The 12,722-nt window shown below is 39.4% G+C and overlaps 1 protein-coding gene across 3 annotated transcripts in view; it reads right to left on the bottom strand.

The window, feature by feature from the left end:
• Window positions 1–12,722, bottom strand: part of LOC122991826 (LIM and senescent cell antigen-like-containing domain protein 1) — a 31,174-nt gene that overhangs the window by 15,274 nt on the left and 3,178 nt on the right. Inside the window, exon 1 of one of the 3 annotated variants that reach the window (XM_044365202.1) lies at window positions 10,059–10,082. The exons of 1 other annotated variant lie outside the window; for it this stretch is intronic. Coding sequence is in view for 1 of the 2 variants with exons in the window: in XM_044365200.1 (XP_044221135.1) it covers window positions 6,038–6,138 (101 nt within the window). In the remaining variant the exon portion in view is untranslated. Of the gene's footprint in view, window positions 1–6,037; window positions 6,281–10,058; window positions 10,083–12,722 lie in introns of those variants that run through there. One more of the 3 variants, XM_044365200.1, reaches the window with a different exon arrangement.

Here is a 12,722-nt window from a genome sequence, read left to right as displayed (position 1 = left end):
CACACACCCTCTCTCTAGGATACACTCCCTCTTTCTCTTCTCTTTCCCACATTACATCTTTCTCTTTTTTCTCTCTCACACACACACACACACTCTGTCTCCCCTCCTGTCACACTTGCTGTCTATTCTTGGGTACGTTACTGAAATTAAAGAGCCCACCCTGACGCCTGTCCGGGCAGAGGTCAATGTGCCATGGCACCAACACACACACACACAAACCAAGTAAACACACACACATAAACACACACACAATCCTTAAGTGTAGTTTTTTTCCCTATTATTCTACAGCCTATATCTCATATCTACCCATGACATAAATTTGCGTGACTGTGTTTGTGTTCAACAGCTGGAGTTCTCAACTCTCTGGGAGATTTAACAATGTGCTTCCAACACAGTATTGCGCAAAGTGGGAATGTCGCATAGCAAAGCAGAGATGCAAATACAACAGCAACGGAGCAGATAACAAATTACTGTTGTTTTCACATTGTGTTTGACATCGTGGAATAAACACACTGGAGCCAGAAGTCAAGCAACAGCTGGGTTAAGACCAATACGTAGGGACAGATACTGGATGGGTATAATGCAGTATGTTGGATCACACATGTTTTAGGAGCTACACCCAAAGTGAAACTTAGTATTTACTACTGCTTTCAATTGCCAGCATAATGTCTCTTCTCTTTAATCTCATAGAATTTGACATGTAGACAGAGATCAAAATGACTGATTTGTAATAAATAACAAGCTAACAAGCAAATTGGCTTTCATGACCACAGTATGCAGATGTTGGCTGGCTGAATTGGAATCTTTAACATTCCCAATTTCCAAATACATCCTAATCCCCCACCTCCCCCCGATTGGTAAACAATGTCATGAGATTGTTTATGGATTGTTTATTTATGACCCTAGCAGGATTCAAACTCAGGACATAATAGAAACACAGTACGCGTGTCCTCCAAGTGAGTCAGAGGACACCCTGAGTATCAGTTTAAAACATCTATTTCGAGTTATGTGGAGCTACAATCATAAAATATGATAATCGTCCTGAGAAATCCTATATTGGTCTGAGCATAGGCATTCCTATAAACCCATTTGCGTTTGCTACGGGTAAATGATAGCCCTTTATGTGCTTAAACTCAACTCGCATCTCAAATTAATGACCACTTCCCAAACCATCAAAAACAACATTAAGCCAGATCTGGAAATATACTCGAGTGAGACAAACATGTTTGACTGTCTATTTAAGAACAGCAGCTGTGTTGACCGTGCAAATCGAAAAGGGAAGAACAATGAACACATATCTCTGTGAGGAGTCAGCACCACAATGTTCTAGTCCCGTATGTGTGCGTGACCCAACTGAAACACGTCTCCTAGCCCTTCAGTAAAACAGTCCTCTACATGACTCCATCATTCTACAAATAGACACCCAATGGAGCCTCAACTCCAAACTTGGTGCTGGCAGCTGCTGTTTTGTGAGTTTGTATACATAGTAAGAGCCAACTCTACCTCTTCTGAAAGGCGCTTCCATTACTACGCATTACTTCATGCAATTTATTCGGTTCGTACATTCAGCTTTTTTTAAACACATACTGCCAGTTTGGGAGCAACTACTTGGTTTCAAAACAAACATTTCACCAGGCAACCTCTAAACCTTCCAGAGCCTTTCCAAAACAGAACAATGACTGCAGAAAATGCCACCTCTCCTTAGCTGGGGCTCTGTAGGGAATCTAATCTACTGGGAACCAGTGGTGAGTGACTGGGGTACAATGGACAGAGGGTGGGTGCTTAACAGGAAACGCACGCAATCCTTCCTCCTGATTACAGTGCCATGTTGTTTTTGGTTTTTTAGGGTGTTCCACCCTAAAATGATGGAATGTGCATTGTGCATATATAATTTAAGCTACAATAAACTCTGTCAAATTAACATTAGTGAACATTTCAAATATATATCCTATATTTTAGACACAATAGAATTACAATACACGTTTAGTCATGACAATCAGGTATATATCTGTATCTGCTTCAACAGTGAACTCCCTAGTGATAGTTGAGTAGTTTCCTGTCTGCAGTATTGTTATTCCAGTTCTGGACAATTTCACAGTAACTTGACCTAATTGGGAATTTTCTGACCAGAGTGCCAACCATGGCAAAGAGAGGGTGGAATATCACATCATTTAAAAATATCTGATTGAAAACCCCAAGGCTTGACCATTACGCTCCTCTGCTTCTGGACATTTAGCCGTGCAATCCCTCTGAGGACCCTGTCGTCATTCATCCCAGTCAAGGTTCATGTGTTCAGCTTCCACTGAGGTCAGGACGTCAGAGTCACTGCCCATCCTCTGTTCTGCAGAATAAAAACCTGCCTTTTCTGACTTCGTCTCAACAACCCTTGCAGGCACTTATTTCTCATTTCTTAAAAAGATATTCTGAGTATTTGTGTGGCGCAGCACTAAACAAGGGAGCAGACTACACAGAAATTAGCTTTTCATGATGGTCACAACATCATATTAAAGGCAGAAGGAGCCTTTTCCTCATTTGTCTTGGATATGCCAAAAGTAGCCCTGGCCAGTATAAACACTGCAAAGAGGCTTGTGACACTATTTTGTTGTTCAGTGTTATAGTTTGAATATTCAGGTTAAGTAATAACCAGACATTTTAGCTTAAAGAGCAGAGGTTTTCAGTGCCTGAGAGAGAGAGAGAGAGAGAGAGAGAGAGAGAGAGAGAGAGAGAGAGAGAGGAAGAAAGAGCGAGATAGAGAGAGAATCTGAGTGCCGTTATGAATGTCAACCTGAGCTTAAAAATGGCTACAGCAACTGTCAGCAGCCGACACAGTGTCTCCGGTGTGTTCCCTCTGCATGATAGGATTTTAAAACTTCTTTGTGGGGTCATTAAAGGTCACTGGAGAGGTCACAGGTCAGGTCACCCATGCCAAAGACTTGGAAAACGAGGTAGGGAATATGAACTGACCTCTGTGTTGCTACTATGAAGCTAAAGCCATTCATTTTCTAACAGAAGGGGATTTGTGCATTTAACCTACTGCAGTTATTCAGTTTTAACAGTCCATGTGGGCTTGACTACTACAGTCAGAAATATTTCACCCAATAACACAGAGAGAAAAGTATTTGTCTTTCACATTTTCCATCTGCAAAGACAAGCCCTGCTCATGTTTTTTTATTTTATTTATTTATTTTTTACAAAACTTAAAACAACTCATTGCTAAAGAAAGGCATCCTTTGCAACCCCAACTTGTATGGTTTGGTTCAACATTAGAGGAGTCATGTTATTTCCTCAACAACATAAGTGAATAAAATTGATAGGATGAATTTTCCAATTAATATTTGTAATTTTTTTCTGTATTTTTTTAAAATAACTTGAATTTTCTTCCACCGCTACCTGTTTGGATATTAAAAAATACAAAGCTTTGCATCCCGGTCACTCATTGTACACAAGTTCTTATTGTGGCCAAAATGATCACAGTATAAGTACAGTATAATTTTGATAGTTATTCTGACATAATACTTCATTACCAGAAATGTTTTTCACAGAAACAATTCTTTAGAACAGATGTGTGAGGCTACATTTTCTCAGACTCATTTTCCAGAAACAGTCCTGACTCTCAGCCGGACCTTTGCAAGACTAAGGCCAAAGAAATGAATCACATACCCTGCTAACAAACCCCCATATGCACAAACACACAGTGTCAACAGCAACCGTGGCAACACAGACATCAGGGTTGCTTGGGCCGTTTTTCCTTTGGCAGGGCATCGAGTATGTGCACAGTAACAGCAAATACATGCACACACACACACACACACACACACATGCGAGAGTCTGTGACACACACTGATTCACTGACCGTGCACACATAATTCATGACTAACATTTCCTTTGTTTTGCACTTTTTGTTCCCGACTCACATTCTGACCTGTACTATCACAGGTCCGCTTGACTCTACAGGACAGCCTGGAACACAGTGAGCCCAACGGATGGTAGTAAGACTTTATATGTTCTTTTTCATTACTCTCAGGCAGTATTTTTTATCAGTTTGCTTTAGCAACACACCTTTGTTACACATTAAACTAGTGATTAGGGGCAACCTGGTTCATTTACAGTTATGACAATGGGTATATTACATCCCTAATGTATCCCTACAACAGTGCAAAGCAGATGCTCTGTGAACCTAGTTTTGTTTAGGCAGGATTTTTCAGCTTGTTTTCCTTGCTTTGATATCTTTGCCATTACTATAATTTGTACTGACATTTCACCCTGCGGTGATGCACCTATGGCAGAAGATTGCTCGCAAAGAATGTGCTTTTGACTGTTATCATCATGCTAAATCTGAAATGGGTCCACACGAGAGAAAGCCATCCTTTTTTTTCAATTTATATTCTCTTCCTCACCTGCGCTGGCGAGGCTTTCTTGATTCTGACTCATTTTGTTTTCATTTTTGTAAACAGCCTTTTTCACTGTGTTACTGCTCTGCCCCTCTCTCACACGCATTTGTTTCTGCTCCATCTGCTTGTGCAAAGTGTGTTGATGCAACTTCGGAGGAAAACACAAGTGCTTGGGTTGATGAAGACGATCTCTCTACTCGTGAAAATAATGCAGAATCAGATGTGACTTTAACAACCATTAATCCACCAGCACTGTATGTATACTAGCATCTGCAGGTAAGCTATGTTTCTCAAATAGTTTGTGACAATACATTTACCTTGTTCAATCACCACAGAGACTCTGCACAGTATGATATGATCTCCTCTCTAACTGCTTTAATGTTAATGAATAGTACAAATACTGTGCTTGGGATAGGTGCCAACAGGTACAGTTAAACATCTAACCTGCATGATGAACTTATCTGACAACAAGTGTTTTTTTGTTGTTTTTTTTCTTGCATGGGAATAGGAGAGGCTACAAAGCAGTGTGTTCAGTTTGACTGGGGACACTTCTGAAGAGAGAGCTCCCTCTTTCTGTCTACATTCCTCACATTACTACATTCCTCTAATCACGTCAGGTTGTGAAGTGATTAGAAGAGGGGGATGGTTGTAAAAGACGGGAAAGGAACATTCAAAACTGACTAATGTCAATGTATTGTGAAACCACTATTGCAAAATCTGCACGTATTATCCATGTCCTATCGCTGTTGGTCACACAACAGAGGAATTCAGTCTCAGCTGCAGTATTATACTGAACAAATACTCCAAATCTCACCTTATCTATCCCTGTCAATACGCTACACACAGACAAGCACTTTTCTTCAAAGCTTTTGTAGTAATGATACTGAGACAAACAAACCCACTCTGATTTCTTACAAGATACACAACAATTTTGATAAGCGCCCGCTAATGTTAACCAAGCACATAACCAGCTAATCATAATCAAATCAAGCCAAAAGACACCACATGAAAAAAAGCTGAATTACAACATCACATTCATGACACAAGTTTAAGCCCACTTTGAATAGTTGGCCAAACATAACAAGAAAAATCTATTACTGTAAAAACTTATGAAAAACGGTGGAAATTGAGAAAGGAATCATCTGTTAGCTGGCCAAACACCTCCACAAACAATCTGTGAAGAAATGTGACACAGCGCAGGATTTTAAAGGTCATCAGACGTGGCATTTTAGCAAAGACCCAATAGAAATGACTATAGTTTCTTATACAGCATATGAGGATGCTGGACAGTCTGACAAGCAGGAATAATTGGCAAATTTTATGAGCTCAGTATGGTTATTGTTAATTCCATCATTTTTTAACGGTTCCTTATCGCACCATGAAGTTTTATGTACATAAGCTGCTATAGAAAACCAAAAGGGCAGCACCTGAGAGCTGTTCTCTTGTACTGCATAGAAGTTAAAAACTGTATACTGGCGGGTACAAATTGAGAATGATTTATGTAGAGGTGGTGGGCAGAATATCAGCAACACCATATATATGCGAGTGAAACACCAAAGGTCATCATACGGTTGAATCAGCACTTCTTAAATGCATTCTCATCAAAGATTTGACATTTGACAGAACGCTTCACAAGGTAGACTCACCTGAGGCTGTCCCTAGCAAGACTTCCATAGCTGTCTGGTCTCTCCTGTCTTCGTCTGTACAAGTCTGAGTTTGACAACTCCTTCAGCCTCAAAGAGTTCATCTCCCTTCAACTTCTCTCCCTCCCTTCCTTCCTTCCTTCCTACTCCTTGTCTGCTGAAGAACACTCCGTAGAAATAAGAATACGCCAAAGAAAGCGCGCCGGTTAATGTTCAATTTAAATAAAAATATCTTCTGTCGCTCCAGTTTCCTCTCTCTCTCTCTCTTTCTCTGACACACCTCCAGGGCACACTGCTGTTGAGGAAGGACATATAACAGAGGTGTGGTTTCGCGGCCTGCACACCTATCAACTACTTTCTCCTCCCCCCCCTCCTGCAGCAGGTAGAGAGGGGAATGCCTCAGTGAAAAGGAGAAAGAGACAGAGAGAGCGAGGAGAGAGGGATTGCCCTCTCTGGCCTTTAGCCTCCGCTGGCTCTATTTGCCTCCTACTTCTCAATGGCTCATTCCTTTTCTGTTTGAAAAAAAAAAAAAAGCCCAAGACAGACAATAGAGAAAAAAAAGCCCAAGACAGACAATAGAGAGAGTACAAACAACAAAGAGGAAAAAGGAAGAGAAAACAAGCGGTTTTGCCTTTTCATACAAAGATAGACTGCAGATATGAATATACACACAGGCTGTTTGCACCTGATAAATAGTTATGTGTGTATTGGATAGAGATGCAGAAATCACTTCAGAAAGGGCAACTGAGGTCAGTATTCATGGATGTTATAAGCTGAAAATGTTAAACACCAAAAAACGACAATGCTACATCGGCCAATACATTTTTAAATAAATTTACATAAAATGTTTGGCAAGGATCCCTCAATTTTGGTTATTAAACTGTTGTGACAAAGATGTACTTGGGAAGGATATTTAAAAGTTAAACCATAAACTTTATAATCAATAATGACAGAGATAGTAGCAGAAGTAGCAGTAGCAATAGCATTTACAAAGTAGTAATAGCAGTAGTAGCTGCATCAGTCGTAGTAGTAGTAGTAATATTTGGGTAATGTGTAATGTTTAATGGTAAATAGGGAATTCACTAGAAATTATTATTAGGGATGCACAATATTATCGGCACATCATCGGAATCGGCCGGTAAAAGATCTAAAATAAAATATCGGCATCGGCGAATGCTGCCGATTATGAGAGGCCGATATGTCGCCCTCCCCTCCGCCGCCTGACTGTGCTTCCCTCAATGGACTGTGTCACCCTGACGGTCCTGGTGCTTCCTCCGCAGGCTCCACTTCACTGAGCTGCCCTTCAGACCAGCTGCTTCTTCCCACTTGGATCCACATGGAGAGCCGGGGCCTCCCAGCTAACATTATCCCCGGCTCTCCACAATATCGTGCATCCCTAATTATTATGAACAACAATTCTGAATAAACACCAATACAACAAACATATATTAAATATTGATTAAGAAAAATAAGGGTTAAATATACATATTAATGCCACCTATAAAATATCTATGTACTGCAGTTTCTTTGTGCTTATCTACAATCCCATGTGCCATTACCGACGTATCTATGATAAGCTAATATTGGCTAAAATCACCCTACTGAAGTATTAACTGTACCAGCATGCCTGTATATCATTAAAAGCATATTTCTAACACACAGTTTCAAGCTCTTTACAGTATAACTTTGATTTAACGCATGGTTAGTCAGCCAGAAAGCAGTCTCCTCCAGGTCAGACATAGTAACGCACACAGTAAATAAGCAACTCTGCAGATTTTTATGCTACGTGCACAGGGATGCAATCAACATTTTAATCTAAACAGCAGCTTGTTTGGAAGGGTGGGAAAATACAGGCCGAGTTAAGTTGCATAATATGGAACAAAGTCACCCTTTATGAAACAATATCTCAGTTTCAGTCATACACTGCTCTTCAATTAGACTTGAGCTCCTCTGTTGTAAACTGTCAGATCATTTCCCAGCAGACACAACAAGCTATTGAGAAAGGAGAAAATGTCAATCTATGAATAATTCATTACAATGTTATGTGGGAACAAGAGATCCTCTCCAACACAACAGACCGAGCTGAAAGTTGCCTCTCGGATATGTTTAATTAAAAACAAGAGGCCGTGATGTCGCCAAAGCAGGGACGGGATTGGTCGCGGGTTCGTGGAGCAAAACAATCAAAGTCGCCATGTAGCCAAAGAAGAAACAGATATAAACTGCAAAACTGTAGTTGAGTACAAAACAATTCTGATTAATGTTAGATTAATGCTCGTGTTTGACTGCATTTACTACAAAACACTTCATGTTACCACTGACCATTTCCAACTATCACTATAACCAAGGGTGCTACAATTCTTTCTTCTTTGAGTGGATTGTTTTTATTCTGTGTGTGCCATTCAGTCAGTCTGTACTCGTCAATATAGATATTTTATAGATATTTTAAAAGATGTGAAAATTGGTGTTAAACAGCTGACAGAAATCATGTCTCCCATATAAAGACGAGTTGACGTCCTATGAACCATGTAGATTCAACTTCAGCAGCTTGCCTTGACCTGTTCAGCATTCCACATGGGTTTGACTACTACATACACACACACACACACACACACACACACAAACACACACACACACACACACACACACACACACACACACACAAACAGACACACACAGACACAGACACACACATACACACGCGAGCGTAGAATGTGAATGTTGAACTTCAATGTCAGCGTCACATCCTGAAGAAGTTACAACTGGGTTACAGCAGCAGAAGGCTGACGTGTATGTCATGAATGCGTGTTTGAGTTTCTTCCAATTCAGTCCATCTTCAGTTTACTTTCTTCACAATTTAATTTTAGAATTTGTCTTACTAATTAACATCTAGATTTTTATGGCTAATATAAGTAACATCACAGTATATCAATCTGTCTTAACTGACAGACTGCAAGTGATGATGGCACCATGAACACACCACTGTTTTGGATTGAAGTTAAATGGAGCCAAGGTTTTGTGCTGGAATAAATGTGCTGAGATAACTATTTGGTTAAAAAACACTCACACTGATGCATCCTCATCATCACACTCCTATCCCGCTGACACAGATTCCTTATGAGCCTTACGTGTCCCAAAACAACCTCTGAACCACATGAACACACTGCCACCGTGTGGACAACAGCGGTATAACAGCTATTCTATTAACCATTATCTGTAACGTCATTGAGTTAAACCAGCTTTTCCAAAGGATGATTAAAATGTTTGTCATATAATGTTTCAGTTGACTGTGGAGTTACTATTTGTTGGACACCTTCAATCAGCAACTTCACTTGAATTTTCAAAAATGTTAAGAAGTATTTTTTTATCTACTGATGTATCTTTTAACTGTTTCTCTGCTGCAATGACACCATTTACCATAGGAACTGTTAATGTATTTTAAAAGCTCATCTAGGGACAGGCATTGCAAACTAACTTAGGCTATAAATGCTGTGATTATCTGGCATAAGTTCATGCTATTCCCATACAAATAAACATCAAATAAATATCATTAAATTAAAATAATGGGGATCTTGGCATCATTGCATATTCCTTTTCCAGGTGCTGAGCCCAGTAAGGTGATTTCTGCTTCTCAGCAGCACTTACAGTTACATTTAGAAAAAGGCTTTTCATCAGGTACAGAGTAAAAAAACGAAAGGCTACATTCTACGCTGTTGCAAGTCCGTATGATGAAATCTTGCAATCACTCACATAAATAAGAGGAAGCACACAAAAAAGTGTCTAAACAGTCCTAATGTTAAACCACAGCAAAAAAAATGTACGCAAAAATATCACTGACATCAAACTTTGTAGAGGAAATACACAATAAAATATGCAAAGATACAGTAGTGTTAGACCAGCAGCTCTATCAACAACACAATAATGTGGCTTGTACATCCCACATGAAGTGAGTAACAAAGTCTAGCTGCTAATGCCACTGTAATTACAATGTTATCAATGTATTAATGATAATATATACACATCTTACCAAAGTGTTGTGTCAAACTGTAGTGAGGATATTTCGGGTGCTGCTTAAGTCCTTTTGCTGTCACTGCAAACACTCCTTCTGCCACTATCTCAGGCTGCATAACCACATTTATTTCCTGTTTGCTGTGGTGTGTGTGTGTGTGTGTCTGTGTGTGTGTGTATGGGTGTGAATGTTTGCGTCCACTTGGGAGAGAAAGTCTTATGTGTGTGTGCACTTTAGGTCGTTGGCTCCCAGATTGTACGTTAGGATGGAGGGAGGGTGAGATGGAGGAGAGGGGAAGATTCATGAAGATAAAGGATGGTCTTTCTAGCGTAAGGAGGTGCAGCGAGCCTTAAGTGACCAGACTGAATGCATAATCAAGCGGTTATCACAAACAGTGCCTCATAAAAAAAACTCTCTAGCCTCCATCGACTGGGTAAAAGGCTAAATCCACTGACCACGTGACATGTTACGCTAATTAATCATAATAATGGGTGTGCCTTGAAATATACAGCATGACAAAAGTCAATTTCATCGCAGTTACAGTAGGAAAAAACTCATCTGACTTCTCTCTGTTTTGCCTTACTTCAACAACTTATTTAAATACTGAAATAAAGAATGTATTGGTGGAGATCACAGCATTAAGAATGTGTGCTAAACTCGTATTATCAACACATAAATAAAGGAATGCAAAATATTGCAGAATAGAGAGATGCTCTATTAATAAAAGGACATGGAGGCTTGCAAGTGTGCCAACATGAAGATTAAAACTCTCTGCTGTTAACCGGAAGGGTTGGGCAACTTTTGCAAACTGTTGAGCAAAATCCTGCCACAACACAGTGGAGATACAGTAGCAGTCAAACGTTTGGACACACCTTCATATTCACTTGAATGAGAAAGTGTTGAATGAGAAAATGTGTCCAAATGTTTGACTGGTACTGTGTTTGTCTGGTCAAACATCTGGGAGAGAAATAAGAGTAACGTAATTAATAACCTTGAAATATTTTAATGTGTTCACATGCACACACACACACACAACCATGGAGGAACTGCTGTAAGTAAGCCTTATGGGACCATTACACATCCTGTTCTTCTATATTTGCTTCTGTTATCTTTAGTTTCTGCACTACACATATTGTTAACAATATGCTACGAAGATAAACTCAGTGACAACAGTGTTTCTTACAGCCATCGTATAGCCAACACGACAGAACCTCTTTCTAGAAATATGAACCACAACGGCCTCTATTCACAGCAGTGTGGACCAGAGCAAACACAAGAACACACATGACTGCTGTGTTATTGGCTGTTAGCTGTTAGAGGCTAATTGAGGTGAACATTGCTGCAGTTTCACAGGTTACAAAGCGCCATCTTTGACCACAACTAATACTGCAGAAAAACAACACATCAAGGGTTCAACCAGTACAGACTTTATTTACTTTTACTCATGCTCGACACAGTAGGTCAATATTATCACTAAGTATGTCATATATGTGACTAATAAGTCAAGCCAAGTATTTTACAATAATGTCTAAGTATCTTATATTACTATTTAGTAAGAAGTAATTAGTACCTCTATATGTATCTATGTTTGTAGCTTTGTGATACAAACCACACATATGACAGTACTTCCTTCTGCCTGATATATAATTAGTCCTACTATTAGTCCTTCTATCACAGCATCCTCATTGTTTTCTGCTCTATTTGCTGCACTAAGCTAACGCTAACATACAAATAGATTATTGATACTAACTCAACACTTGCTGTGTTTGCTTAGTAATAAATGTGTTTCAGTAAGACAGTAAGCCTATACTGCAACGCCACCGTGGTAATGCCACTGAGGTTAACGCACATTAAAGTCCCCCTCCACTCAAAAATGTGTTTTGCTTCTTGTTCCTGCAGTTGGATGTTTGAGCTTCACTGTGCAGACTGATGTATGTGCAGAGTCAGATAGGAGAAAGCTGTTTTCACACTCCTCTGCTGAAAGTGGAAAGTTTCTCTGTGCTCACCTTAAATCTGAGTTTAAGATGTGTACCTGAGAGTGTGATTTGTGACATTGCAACTAGTTTGGAGCAAATCATGGTCGAATAGGCAACTAACACAAGTGTATTGTGGAATTTGAAGCCTCCAGCGCTCATATATACACTGAGGATGGACTTTTCAGTGAAGTAGGAGACATCTTGTGTCCAGCAGTTAAACTTTAGAAATTAAAAATATTTGCATATTCTGGATTTTTCAATGAAGGAGAAGGAGGGGTGTAATTTTATGGATTTTAACGAGGTAACTGAACTCTTTTGTGGAAAAAAACCACATCAGACACAAATTATTATTCAAAGCAGAATATTTAAAATGTGTCTGGAGGGGATCTTTAACTAAACTTAAACTAAACTTTATCTAAAGTTGGACTGATACCTTTTTAGATATAATTATGACAATTATAATAAATGAATGATGAGAATGTGATAAATTTTTTTGTGCTTCTAGAGCACTAAGATTAAAATTCCCGAATGAAACCACAACAGAAACCGACTGTCCCTCATGTTAAAAGTCAATAATTCAATGAAGTATCACGCATGAGTTAAAATAAACATTTCACACTTCCTCACACCACATGCATCGAGTTATTACACACAGAGTCCAAATCCTACATTACACAACTTCACTGCTCTTCCAAACAAGGACAAG

This window comes from Thunnus albacares, chromosome 11 (assembly GCF_914725855.1).
Source record: "Thunnus albacares chromosome 11, fThuAlb1.1, whole genome shotgun sequence".
NCBI lineage: Eukaryota > Metazoa > Chordata > Actinopteri > Scombriformes > Scombridae > Thunnus > Thunnus albacares.
The sequence above is the reverse complement of the archived record's forward strand: the minus strand, read 5'-3'. Positions and strand labels throughout refer to the sequence as shown.